The following is a 13,503-nucleotide window of genomic DNA, read 5'->3' as shown; positions in this document are numbered from 1 at the left end:
TGGCTTTTTGGGAAGGATGACTACCCTGAAAGATCTCAGCTGCTTCACCCAGGAGATCCAACATAAATCTTAGCCTGAGCATTTCTGCTGTCTCTCTCTGAATGCTTACATTTTCATTTTCACCACCATATTCTTCAAATGAATCACAACCAATCAAGGTTGAAGAATGGAAGAATGGGAAGTATGATGAGTGGGGCATGGTGTTTAAACATCAGCAATGGGACCCCCCCCTCTCCCACCAAAAAAAAAGAAAAAGGGTGAACAAAGGACAGCAAGGTGCTGCTGTACCTCCCACTGAAATGTTCTGGAGGTCAGGAGCATGGAAAGAAAAATACAAATGCAAAATATTTGCATATGTGCTAGAACAAGCATAAAGGAACTTCATATTCAAGTGTTTTGGCTGCAGTACTCCACACATGTAAATAAATTTCACACTCAGCTCCTCTTGCCCATGACTTCTTGAAGTATGTATATGTGTGTGTATCTCTACTTTCAGCAGAGCTGTGCATGCATTTGAAGTGAATCGCTTGGTGATGACTTCTGATTTTTATACTTCTTTATGTCAGCATTACTGAACACAATACAGGCATGCTTTCCAACCCTCCTGTGCTCCACGCAAGCGCTCACAGCCAGAAATACGGCTGCAGCTAACATGTACTGCTGTCTCCCAAGTACTACTTTTCCTGGAACAAAGTGTAAATCTGCAAAATGCAAGTTCATCGGAAGAGACAGCACAGTCAAGGCAGCTGGTTGACTGTTTATATTTCAGAAGGAGAGACCTACCAGAAAGAACCCATCTTCAGTTGCTGGCCCCCAGCTTGTTTCAGCCCTGTGAAGGTATATAATTTGTTCTTCTTAGAAAATTTTGTTCATATAAACAGATCCCTCCACAATACGAGGGAAATTGCAGTGAGAAAGGTATGTGTCAACACTTATGTTCTGGTTGTTTCTATATATTAACAATATAGCACAAATAATACACTTTCTATTTGGTTAAACTGCATTTGGAGACAGCAAAGACACCATATTCGGTATTCAATAATTCCATTATAATTCCATATTTGCTGGTGGCACTTTGAGCTAATATGTGCAAGCAGTTGAGGAAAGGACAGGTGAATTTCTCCCTTGGGCTGTCTTCTTCGGCACAGCTAGAATCAGGCAGCAGGGACTGACAACACCAGTAGGTGCTATCAACTATCAAGTACTTATCATCAAACACAACAATGGCAATATAATCTTACATGCAAGAAAATCTCCAGCTGCGTATTGTCAGTCACAAGGAAACAATGCCAGAGAAAAAATAAAATCACTCTGTATTTGGCTTTTCTTAGACTTTTTTTTACATATTCACTATTGGTCCCTCCTGGAGAAAGCATATCAGGGTAGCTGCATCTTTATTTTGCCCAGTTCAGCCGTTCTTTTGTTTCAAAACCTTTTCCTTCTTTTCAGACCAACAGGCTAAATTCTTTAGAAAAATAATAAAACTGGGCTTCCACACTGGTGACTTGATTCATCTCTCCAACACCTTTGCTCCCAGCATAAACTACTGTTTCTGGAGGCAATTCAAGAGCTATTGCTACCCAGCTGGCTTTGGTGCAAAGAAGGACATATTTGAAAGAGCCAACTTGAACTTTGCAATTACCACAACAAGGAGGAGTGGAAGGTCCTGTGCCTGACACAGGACAACCCTATGCATTAACTGTGCTAAGCAACAGACCTTTCTGAAAAGATCCTTCTGGTTATTGGTGGATCAACCATTGAATATAAGCCAGCAGTACGAAGGTGGCAGATCACATCACATCAGGACCTTGAACAACATGACAGAATTTTGCAGCTGGATCTAAATTCAAACTTTGCATGGGGATAGGACCAGACAACCTCTAGTCGTCCTTTCCAACCTGAAGAACTGTGAGTCTTCAACTGGTAGAGGCAGGCAATGGAACAGGGGGCGATATCCACAGGCTGAACCTTGGGAAGTTCAGATTGAAGATCAAGAAGCATCTCTTCCTCCAGCAGAGGTGCAACCATGGGACAAGTCACCAGCAATGTGGGGGATCTCCATTCTTTTTTATTTTTAAGCTCAGATAGACTAAAGAACAGCTGCCCCGACCTTGTGCTAGCACAGCCTGCTGTGAATGGGAGCTGAAGCAGAGATCTTCGGAGGTCCTGGCCACTAGAACTGCTGCTATACTGTCATACATCCTTATGATAGCTTATTACATCAAATTGCATGTTTACGGTAAAAAGAGGGAAGGCATGCTCAACCTTATAGCTGTTTTCTAGCACGGTGACAGTGTGTAGATATAAGGGTGATGGGCAAGGTTTTCAGTGCCCCGCCCAGACGGTTCTAACATAACTGATGTCTGCAGACTGGCCAGAAAACAACAAATCCCAGCTGAACACGGAAGACTGCAAACAGAAGTCTTCCAGGTCTGAACCTCAACATGCTTTAGCACGGTGAATTTGGTAATACGTAATAATTACATATTTAGCAGCAGTCGATTATGAAAACCCTTCCTTATTCTGGGACAGTGAGTAACAGTGCTTTGTAGGTCACCACAAAGGTGGGTAGGCTTTTACCCCTACTTCACAGATGTGGTTAAATCTGGGCATCATTGCAACGTGAGCAAGTAACAGAACTGGGAAGCGGTTTCAGCTCCAAATGAACTTGATTAAACTCAAATGCTAGTGTTTTTTTCTTTAGCTATTTTGTGCCAACATATTCATGGTATATGAAATACATTTAATAAATAAAACATATACTTTCTCAAGTGCCATCTTCCAGAAACAGATGAGATGTGTCTGCCTTGTGGGCTGGTCTCCAAGCTTTACTGAGAAGCTGCACTTGTAATGGCGCAACCATTCCAAGGGTTCTCCGTGATTATTAAAGCACACTGGCTAACTCTAAATTGGACTGAATAGCCTCAATTATATAACTCATTACTACTTGCAAGCATGCTTTGCGGAAAGAACAGGCAGGAGTTGTACTGTAATAGATAATGGGAGATAAATTGGCATGTGTGTGAATCAATGTTTAAGAAAAGGAACTCCAGCTCTTTCTTGGAATAGCAATATTTTGATGTCTCAAATCCCCTGGCACTGGTTTTATAAATGCAGTAACGTAAACCATGTGCTGGGTGGTGATTTTCTGAGGACCTTCCCACTTTCATTGTGTATTTTATTATAGGCCAAATGTGACATGAAATGCTATCCACTGTGGCGGAGTTAAATAATTGCTCTGTTGAGAATAGCAACACTCAATTAAACAGCATTTTTCATGATCTACACCCTCTATTGTCACTGTGTTTAGGGGAAATAATGGGAGCACTGACCTATATTGCGTTTCTTATTGTCGATGGAGATGAAGCGTATGCAGGGATTATCAGTGATGTACTGCGCAGCCCAGGGGACATCAATCCGTGTACCGGCTTCATAGAAAAGTCCCAGAGCGTAGCGGGAGGAGTAGCTCACGGATTCCAGTTGCTGCTTTTGAGTTTCATTAATTACTGGGGAAAAAAAAAAAAAAAAGTAAGTCAATTTCTCTTCTCTCAGAACATTAAATATGTGAATGCTGTGGTTAAGCTGATTATTCCTTCCTGAAAATGACCAGACTGCTACGAAGAATTTAATATTAAGCCTAGTGCTTTGTAACATTTTTTCTGGGACACTTCTTCATGAAGTTTTAATGGTGCATTATGCAGAGTATGGCCTCCACATGCAACCCTCCCCCATCTGGTGACAGCTTATCTCCCAGTTCTCCCCTAGTTGCTTCTGAGTTGAAATTTCAATTATGGGTGACTTTTTTCCAAATCTTTTCTCAAAGGGTGAATAAATGGGAATAAGTGGCTTGGGTTGCCTCTAGCACATCAACTAAAATATTGTATAACTCTTCAAAACCTCAAATGACTTCACATATCAACAAAATGAACACATGGGACTCTTGAACCTCTGGGGAAAACAGCCCTGCAACTTCTGTGTTGCGACTCAAATGAATGTAGAAAACACTTCAGTACACAAAGGGTTCATAATGAAGTTCAGTTCCTTCAGCTGAAGGTACTTTGCAGCAGTTTAAAACATTTCAGAGCAAATACGAATCCACTCCTCCCTATGATTAACTCTTATATATTCTAATTACAGTAAGATCCGCTTTTTGCCTCAATTTTATAATCTTCATAAAAAGCTGTACAAAGTAGCATTAGCCCCACTGCGCATTCAAATCCAATTTTATTTCATGCCAAAGAGAAGTACAACAGTTTGATTAATTGTGGAGTTAGGTACCACATCTCTTCTTCCTACTGAATGGATGGCCAGTGCTTCTGTGAGCTGGAGCAGGATGCGCAAAGACAAAAAATCACAATGGTGTCCCACTTGTATGTGAAACTGCATGCTCAGTTGGGCTTGTTTGGAGATTTGATATTGAGAGGTGAAAGAACAATAACTGAGGTGCTTCATTTTATGTAAAATTTAACTGACATGATGAATAGCTTGTATGAAGAAAGGAGGAGCTGACGGCTATATCTACCATGGCACTTCCCACAGGCAGCAGGCCAGGTGTTGAGTGGTATCCTCAGACAGACTTCAGCAGAAGTCCTGCCCCAAGACAGTCCAGCCTCATGAGTGGGACAGGCTGAGGTGGGCTGGAGGGGGCAGCTCTCCATGCAAGGCTCCACAGGTGAGAGGCATCTGCAGACTCATGCACGCCAAGCTGGCCAGGTGTCACAGCAGTGAAGGCCAACTAGCCCAGTGCGAGAGCATCCAGCAGGTCAAGGGAAAAGTATTATTCCCCTCAGATAAGGCCAAATCTGGCACCTGGACACACTGTGCAATTTGTTGTGCCCCCAGTACAAGGGAGACAACAACAAACTGGATAAAATCCTGTGCAGGGTCACTAACAGGGTCCACTAAAGGGGTTGTCCACTCCCAGGAGATCAGCCAGACACGGCCCCAAACAACTTGCTGCAGCTGCAGCATTGCACCTGCTGGGAGCAGTGTTAGGCTGAAGACCCCTGCCCTGGTGTCTCCAGTCAGAGTTGGTGGGACTGGACGATTCTGTGTACCATACCCACACAACAGTTACCTCTATCTGATTGCAGTTAATGTGCTTTGAAGAAGAACGCTGGTGTGACGTGACCGTGTCATGACTAATGCTGCTCCTCAGAATCTTCATCTCACAGTCACTCCACCAGCACATTCTCTCCCCAGAAACTGGTATTTCCTGCTGTGCCAAAGTGAGAGTCTGGGAACCAGGGCTGTAAATCAAACCTCTGTTCATGGTGCCAGGATGCAGGCACTCCTGAGTCATGCAGTGCCAGCAAGGGGCAGGAGCCCAGAACCGCTGGCAGAGCGTTTTCCAGCAGGATACACGTTTGAGAGCACATTCAGTTATGCTGAAATCCTCAACAACTGCCACAAACCTGTAAAACCTACCTACCACCAATATGCATCAAGCTCCATTCCCACCATCACTACTGGTATACTGCTTTCTCAAACAGCACCAAGGCTGCATGTATTATTAGTCTATTTACATACCAATGACAAGCAGGGGAGAGTGTCACCCCTGAGTCCATCCTGGTGGAGAGGAGGGCTGGTGTCAACACTGATCTTACCAATCTGTGGGTGACCATTTCAGTCTACAGGTTCTGAGTTCAAAGTCTTTGCCATGACTAGTCCAGTCAGGCAACATTTCCATGTGGCCTTCCAACATATGTAGGGACACAACTCATGTCCCTGTTCAAGGACCTCTGACAGTCTCATTATGTAAGCCATGAAGTCTACTATGTCTCAGAAGCCTTGGTGAACCACCAGAGAAGATTCACTGAGGATACTGAGGCCACTCATCACAGACAGGTGCCTTCGAAAGGAGGATGCGTGGTCTGCAGACTCTCACAATCTCTCACCTAAAAACCCACCAGTCTACTCTTAGGTCTCTGCCCCATCCTGTTGTTTATCAAGTTGTGGATTTTTTCCAAGATGTCTCTCCACATTATTCCTCTGTACTTCATGGAGAAGACCAATTTCAGAGGCTGCTTTTTGCCTCCTGCCCTGAAGCAGTGACCTCAGGTACAGAGTGCTCTCCTAACTGAGGTTACTGACTGGTCTCCCCCACCTCACATAACATCCACTCCCATACCAGCCTTACCTAATCACCAGCACATGAGAAGATCACTAGTTAGATTCCATCTCAAATCCCATCAGATATAAACCTTGAAATGCCTCATAAAAGTCATAAAAAGCTGGGGAGAAGAAAGAAGAAGAAATAAGACATCTTGCACCTAGGGGGTGGTGCTGGAGCTGCCTGACAGAGGAATCCAGAGGACAGGCCATCCCAGGAGAGCAGGACTGGCTGAGCAAGCATGATGGGGTTTGAAGAAGCTCCCTTTCCCTCTCCAGTCCAATGACCCCTCCAAGAAGTTGTTGAGGCCATCTGCCTCCCACCTTGCCCTTGTATCTTTCCAAGGAAGATCAACTCCTTTCCAGGGACCTCAGGAACTCTGCTAAGCACTGGGTCAAAGACCCTTAGACCTCTGCTGTCACCTTCCCTTGGCAAAGCTGCCTCCATGTAAGTTATGGCACAGAAGGGTTCCTGTTTGTTATACTGCTGGTCTGCAACCAAGATCCAGTAACAGTATAGCATGGAGAATACTGGTGGTACGCTACTGCCTTGAACAGGCTTTTGCACCACACATACATGCTCTCTATAGAAGAACAACCCTGTACAGCATGTTCCAGAGAAAACCAGAGAGTTTCGATTGCAAGAACTTCTCTTCAAGGTCATCTCTTCTTGCTTCATCCTGAGCATGTCCCAGATGAGGAACTGTTGGTTCCCATCTTGCCCCAGGAATTCAAGACATGATGTAGACCCTCTGTCTGTGTCTGTAACCTGGATGGCTGGCTCTGAAAACCATAATGTGCAACGGACACTGCTCGGGCTCCCTCTGCCTTCATAGATCATAGAATAGTTAGGACTGGAAAGGACCTTAAGATCATCTAGTTGCAACCCCCCTGACATAGGCAGGGACACCTCACAGTAAACCATGTCACCCAAGGCTCTGTCCAACCTGGCCTTGAACACCATCAGAGATGGAGCATTCACAACCTCCCTGGACAAGCCATTCCAGTGCCTCACCACTCTAACAGGAAAGAAGTTCTTCCTTATATCCAGTCTAAACTTCCCCTGTTTAAGTTTGAACCTGTTACTCCTTGTCCTGTCACTACAGTCCCTAATGAATAGGCCCTCCCCAGCATCCCTACAGGCCCCCTTCAGATACTGGAAGGCTGCTATGAGGTCTCCATGCAGCCTTCTCTTCTCCAGGCTGAACAGCCCCAACTTTCTCAGCCTATCTTCATACAGGAGGCGCTCCAGACCCCTGATCATCCTCGTGGCCCTCCTCTGGACTTGTTCCAACAGTTCCATGTCCTTTTTATGTTGAGGACACCAGAACTGCACACAATACTCCAGGTGAGGTCTCACAAGAGCAGAGTAGAGGGGCAGGATCACCTCCTTCGACCTGCTGGTCACGCTCCTTTTGATGCAGCCCAGGATACGGTTGGCTTTCTGGGCTGCAAGTGCACACTGAAGCTGGCTCATGTTCATTTTCTCATCGACCAACACCCCCAAGTCCTTCTCTGCAGGGCTGCTCTGAATCTCTTTCCTGTCCAACCTGTAGCTGTGCCTGGGATTGCTCTCACCCAGGTGTAGGACCCTGTACTTGGCATGGTTAAACTTCATAAGGTTGGCATCAGCCCACCTCACAACCATGTCAAGGTCCCTCTGGATGGCATTCCTCACCAACAGCGTTATCAACCGAACCACACAGCTTGGTGTCATTGGCAAACTTGCTGAGGGCGCACTCAATCCCACTGTCCATGTCACCAAGAAAGATGTTAAACAAGATCGGTCCCAACACCGATCCCTGAGGGACACCACTCGTTGCTGGTCTCCAGCTGGACATTGAGCCATTGACCACAACTCTTTGCTTGCGGCCATCCAGCCAGTTCTTTATCCACTGAGTGGTCCACCTATGAAATTGATGTCTCTAAAATTTAGAGACAAGGATGTCGTGTGGGACAGTGTCGAATGCTTTACACAAGTCCAGGTAGATGACACCAACTGCCCTACCCCTGTCCATCAGTTCTGTAGCCCCATCATAGAAGGCCACCAAATTGGTCAGGCAGGATTTCCCCTTAGTGAAGCCGTGCTGGCTGTCACCAAGCACCTTGTTGTTTTTCATGTACCTTAGCATGCCTTCCAAGAGAATCTGCTCCAAGATTTTGCCAGGCACAGAGATGAGACTGACTGGTCTGTAATTCCCCAGGTCATCCATTTTCCCCTTCTTGAAAATGGGGGTTATATTTCCCTTTTTCCAATTGTTGGGATCCTCACTTGACTACCATGATTTTTCAAATATGATGGCCAGTGGCTTAGCAACTTCATTTGACAGCTCCTTCAGGTCCTGCAGATGGATTTCATCAGGTCCCATGGACTTGTGCACATTCAGATTCTTAAGTTGGTCTCCAACCAGGTCCTCTCCTACAGTGGGCCTAAGGTCTTCATTCTCACAGCCCCTGCGTCTGCCTTCCTCTGGGCCAGGTTGCTCCCCTGGGGCACAGGGCTCTTGGGTGTGTAGGGCCACATGCCAAACCTCCAGAGCAGCCTGGCAGGGTGGCCACCCTAGGCTGTGTCAGGACAGTGCTTTCATCACAGCTTTTCATGCCATTCAAAGGTTTTGTGTTGACCCGGGCAATGGCAGGACTCCCCCAGCTCCATGAGTCTCCTGCAAGCTGTCATCTCTATCTTCCATTCTTACCCTCTTCCACAGCTTCTCTCCAGCTTCTGCAAGCACCCAGGACTGTGAGATTTCATGGTGTGGCACCACTGCTTAGCAAAGCCTGTGATGAGGAGGCGATTAAGCAGGGATGCAGGGCAGGCTGAAGGTCTGTCCTGGAGGAAAGGATACCAGCGTGACAGGACGTCACACATCCCACCCCACTAGAAAAGCTCCCTGGCCTGTGTTAACTTCCTACTCGAGCGATGAATTTAAAACCACAAGCATACAGTGCCAGCATCCAGGAACCATCCCGGGGGATCTTTACTGCCAAATCGGAACATGATGTTAGCAATTTCAGCAGTGCTTGTTCCAGTTCCTCCTGGCAGATCACAAGAGTCTGGACAGGGAACAGACCTGCTGCTAAACACACAATGCCTGGCAGAAGGGGCAGATCTCATCCAGAAACTCCCCCTGTCCTCTTTCAGGTAAGGGCTCTGCACAGCTGGGTTTTGAGATGTTCATCACCACCAGGCCCCCTTCTTACAGCTATAATAAATAATCACAATGTGTTATGCATTCTTGCTGTGCTTCAAAAGAACATAAAAGTCCTATAAACAAGCAAATAAATATGAGGCTGTAATATCCCATCTAAAACACTACTCTTTGTCCGGGTTACTTCGGCAACTCATTTCCCCTCAGGGAAAAGAAAATAAACAAGAACTCCTCCAGCCTCCAAAGCAAATTCCCCCAGCAAAGCTCAACATCCAGGAACCTCTGCGCTGTGGGAATGCATCTGAGATGAACTGCCCAGCTGGCGGGGGGACTGAGAGTGGCCTCTGCTCCGCAACACACATGGGCTGCTGCAGGGAAAGGGACTGGCGGGTTTTAGTTTGGCTTGTTACATGGAGCACTTCAGCAGGTACAACATTAAGTGTCACCAAAGCCAAGCCAGCCAGTTGGCTCTGAAGTACCTCTTTCAAGACTTAACATTGGCTTATGTACCCATCTTTGCAAGCTATAAAGTTTCAGAAGGTGTTACGGGTCACTGGAGATGGATGCTGAATAGCACTGTGGTAATCAAAAATAAGTTACAATTTTATCAGCTCTAAGTACACAGGTACACAGGGAACTTGGCTGGGGCATGTTGGCGAAAGTGGGCGAGGGAAGTCAACGATCCCAGCTGAGCAACTTCCCTCCCAGGAGAGGGATGAAGAGGGAGGGCAGGCGCTTTGAGGGTGTGGGCACCAGGCAGACTTGACAGAGCTGTGACTTAGTGGATCAAAGGGCTGCAAACAGCTAGGGTAGGCTGCTCACAGCAGAGAGGGAAGGAACAGCTTCGGGAAGAAGTTCCTTTCCAAAGCCTTGGGGAGACTGAATAATGTACAGAGTAATGACACCTGGTTATACTGCTCAGTGGCAGAAGGCAACTCACTGACAGTGATAGGCTGCTCACTGACAAGAACTGAAGCCCAGAAACACTGAGGAGTCTCTCCACACTCAGTCCTGCCCTGTTGTTGGGTAAGCCAGAGCTGGAGGGAAACCTGCGGGGTAGAAACAGACGGGCAGCGTCGCAGTGCTGGCCACCCCACACACAAGTGCATTGGACTCATGGTCAGCCTTAGGTTTGAAGCAGCTGCAGTAAGTCATCGGGGGCTATATAAGGGTAAATCAGGACATTCCTGAGGATGGGGATCCCCAGCTGCTCTGGCCCTGTCGCAGGGATGCCCTGCTCACACCAGGAAAGCATGCTTCCCAGGGGCTGGACAGTTTCCCATGATGCAGCTTGGCTGATGCCTCTGGGCTCTTTCTGACCAAACAATAAACCAGAAATGACTAATACCCATTGTCCCAAACAGTCATGTTTATATCTCAAAATTTAAAAGTGCAAGAATTACTGATGTACCTTTGCTAAACAACTTGTTTAATTATTGTTTAGGTTTTTTTAAAGTAATGTCTGATTTACTGGATTCTAAACTGCTTCAAAGTTATAGAAACTTTGGTTTTATACCTTGATTAGACAAGTAAGATGGTGATGTCAAATTTGAAATCCAGCAACAAAAAAGCTGAACTGTATGCTAAGAGCTGTAAGACTGAGGTTTTTCCCCTACTCCATCCATTATGCATTTTAGCAAGGCCAACAAGTTGCTCTCATGACATGAAGTAAGCGTTCATTTTGAATTTCCATACTTTTATTGGAAAACCAGACTGTTGTTTTAATATTGTGTATGAAGCCACAAAACTATTATTTTTTCCCTTTCCAACAGAAATGGTTAAGATTATTTTAATAACATTTTGGAAAAAAAAAAACCAACCAGCTCTCAGACCACAGAAGTGGTCTGCATAAGAATCAGCCATACTGGTATTTTTAAAGCAATGAATGAAGGCATGAAAATCTTCTATTTTCCACTGAAAGACTCAGCTACAGCTGCACTGCAAATGCCACTGAAGTAAATGTCCTCTGGAGATTTCATCACATCAAAGCAAGGGGCATGTATACTTTATTTGCTGTTTCTCTAGACACTGACAGCAGAGTGGATTACTTATCTGTAACACGCAATAAATACAGTAAGGGCCTTTTATCTACTGTTCCTGTACTTTAATGTCACCTTGCTGCCTCACTCATGGCGTGTGAAGGAGAAGACAAGAGATCCCATTAGAGCCAGCAAGAGAGCCGACGCTTCAGCTGGCAGGCTGGGAGCACAAGCACCATGTCACTCAGGAGTCCAGAACTGAGCCCTGCCTACCATCACTGAGGCCAGGGAAGCAAAAATAAACCCAGCTGCTCTGATGGCTAAGAACCAACGAGGATGATCAAGGTTTAACCCTCAATGTTTAGTCATTTCCCAGCAAGTAAGGGAGGGTACTGCAATATGCACCTTTATCTGGAGAAAGGCACTGCAGAAGCCAGAAAGCACCTTTATCATTCACCACTAGCAGTTGTTAGAAGCTTTAGCAAGGACTGGACTTGCAACTTTGAGCAAGCAGAGATGGGGAAAGAGACATGGTGGGTCAGTAAAGGATTCAGGTCAGTCTGGTAACTGAAGCAGATAGGTTACACATACTTCACACAAAGTCCTATGTACTTGTCACTGTAAGTCACAGATGCTGGGTACAGGGAGAAATCATGTTCAGAACTGCAAGTAAAGGCAGATGCTACAATGTAAGATGCATTTTAAATAATACTTGCTTTGGAAAGTTTTGTTATTCCTAATTTAGTACTTCTAAAAGCTTGTGGATACTTACCTCTCTCAAGCCACCACATGATTTCAGAGCTCAGCTGGGATGCCTGCATCCAGCCCTTGCATGCACATAAGGATGTGTAGGCAAACTTGGGTAAACAAATTGAGATCCTGGTTTGAAAGACTTCCAGGAATGGGGAGGGAAAATGTTCTTATATTGGTCCACCATCCAGTCCTGATGGTACAGAGGATGTTGTATCCTGACAACCAGCAGCTCCAGAAAAGACAACAAACAGCCAGATACTGCTGGTGTTTTAATGCACACATCTATCACTTGATATGTTCAAAATCACTTACTAGGTATGCCACGGTAACTGTAAATGTAGAACCACCTAGACTTTACCAGCCACTGAACACTGAAAAAATAAAACTTACAGCAGTACTTTAAAGGAATGATAGTGCTATCAAAGTAGCAAAATATGAGGATGCTGGACTTGCAGGTTTTTTTCAGGAAAAAATTGCCTTTTTTAGTCTTAACTTGTTGTACTGGAAGCTCCTAATCTTCTAATCTGACAGCTTCAGCTTTGGTTGTAATAGCATTAGAGCCTGGCTTGAGCTTCATGAGTTTTCCAGAGTATCCTCCCAGTTCAGTGTAACTCCAGCTCCTTGTGGGCCTGTTTTCAGCACTTTCTTAAGACATTCCTAGCAAGCAGTCTGACACAGGTGTGTATGATGGTGCTAGTAGTTTCTGCTAAGCACAACAGCCCTGCTGGGGCTGTAAGAAATCAGAAAAAAATGAAAATACTCTGAAGGATACTGTGATTTGTATCAAGGGATGTCACATCCCCCTGTATCTGTCCACAAGGACTACAGGAGGGAAAAGATTCTTCTAGTCACCCTGCGTGCTTCCTCCCTGAGTTTTAGCAAGCAAAAACTTCAGCTGAAGCTTTGCCAGTGACCACGGCTTATGCAGTGCCTCAGAACCAGCTTCCGCTTTGTCATATTTGAAAAGGAAATATTCCTTTCATCCCTAGAAATGTTCACCATCAAGGCTGGATGGCAAAAGGTCCCTACAACCTGGGAGGAAACCAGCTTTTATCACTGCCCAGCCGCCCCAGTTTTTAGGGCCTTTGCTTCCTCTTCTGAAAACAAAATCAGCCTTGTACAACTCCAAGTGCCAACCTGCCATGGGATGACACAAAGAGAAAGAAAATGTCCCGTCCATTTCCTCTTGTTTTCTCTCCCACCTTCTGGAACATTCTGTCAGACACACAGATTTAAGAAAATCTGACAAATTCATGACGGATTGTGGTAGGTGTTGCTTATTTTCCAGCAAATGGATAAGCTGGTGCACAAGCCCCCTTTAACGCCTAGTGCTCAACTCAGCCTTTGACTAGGAAGGTTTCTCTCCACCTCCTTCATTTTTTCCATACCTTATTTCTGTGCCCACACGCTTCTCTCACAGCTACATTGTCAGTAACCCTGCCACTGACTTTAGCCTCCCAAAGGTTTCATTATTTCCTTAGACTGCTTTGCTTAAGATTTTATTTGCAGCA

The 13,503-nt window shown here is 45.5% G+C and overlaps 1 protein-coding gene across 3 annotated transcripts in view; it reads right to left on the bottom strand.

Moving 5' to 3' along the window:
- Positions 1-13,503, bottom strand: part of RNLS (renalase, FAD dependent amine oxidase) — a 71,189-nt gene that overhangs the window by 14,478 nt on the left and 43,208 nt on the right. For 2 of the 3 annotated variants that reach the window (XM_061446490.1, XM_061446498.1), the window contains exon 5: positions 3,333-3,506. The exons of the other annotated variant lie outside the window; for it this stretch is intronic. In XM_061446490.1, the coding sequence (XP_061302474.1) occupies positions 3,333-3,506 (174 nt within the window). The remainder of the gene's footprint in view (positions 1-3,332; positions 3,507-13,503) is intronic. 3 annotated transcript variants of the gene reach the window in all.

Source organism: Pezoporus flaviventris, unplaced genomic scaffold, assembly GCF_033815535.1.
Source record: "Pezoporus flaviventris isolate CSIRO_AGI_PZ_B2104156 unplaced genomic scaffold, CSIRO_AGI_Pfla_v1 ptg000001l, whole genome shotgun sequence".
Classification (NCBI taxonomy): Eukaryota; Metazoa; Chordata; class Aves; order Psittaciformes; family Psittacidae; genus Pezoporus; species Pezoporus flaviventris.
The sequence above is the reverse complement of the archived record's forward strand: the minus strand, read 5'-3'. Positions and strand labels throughout refer to the sequence as shown.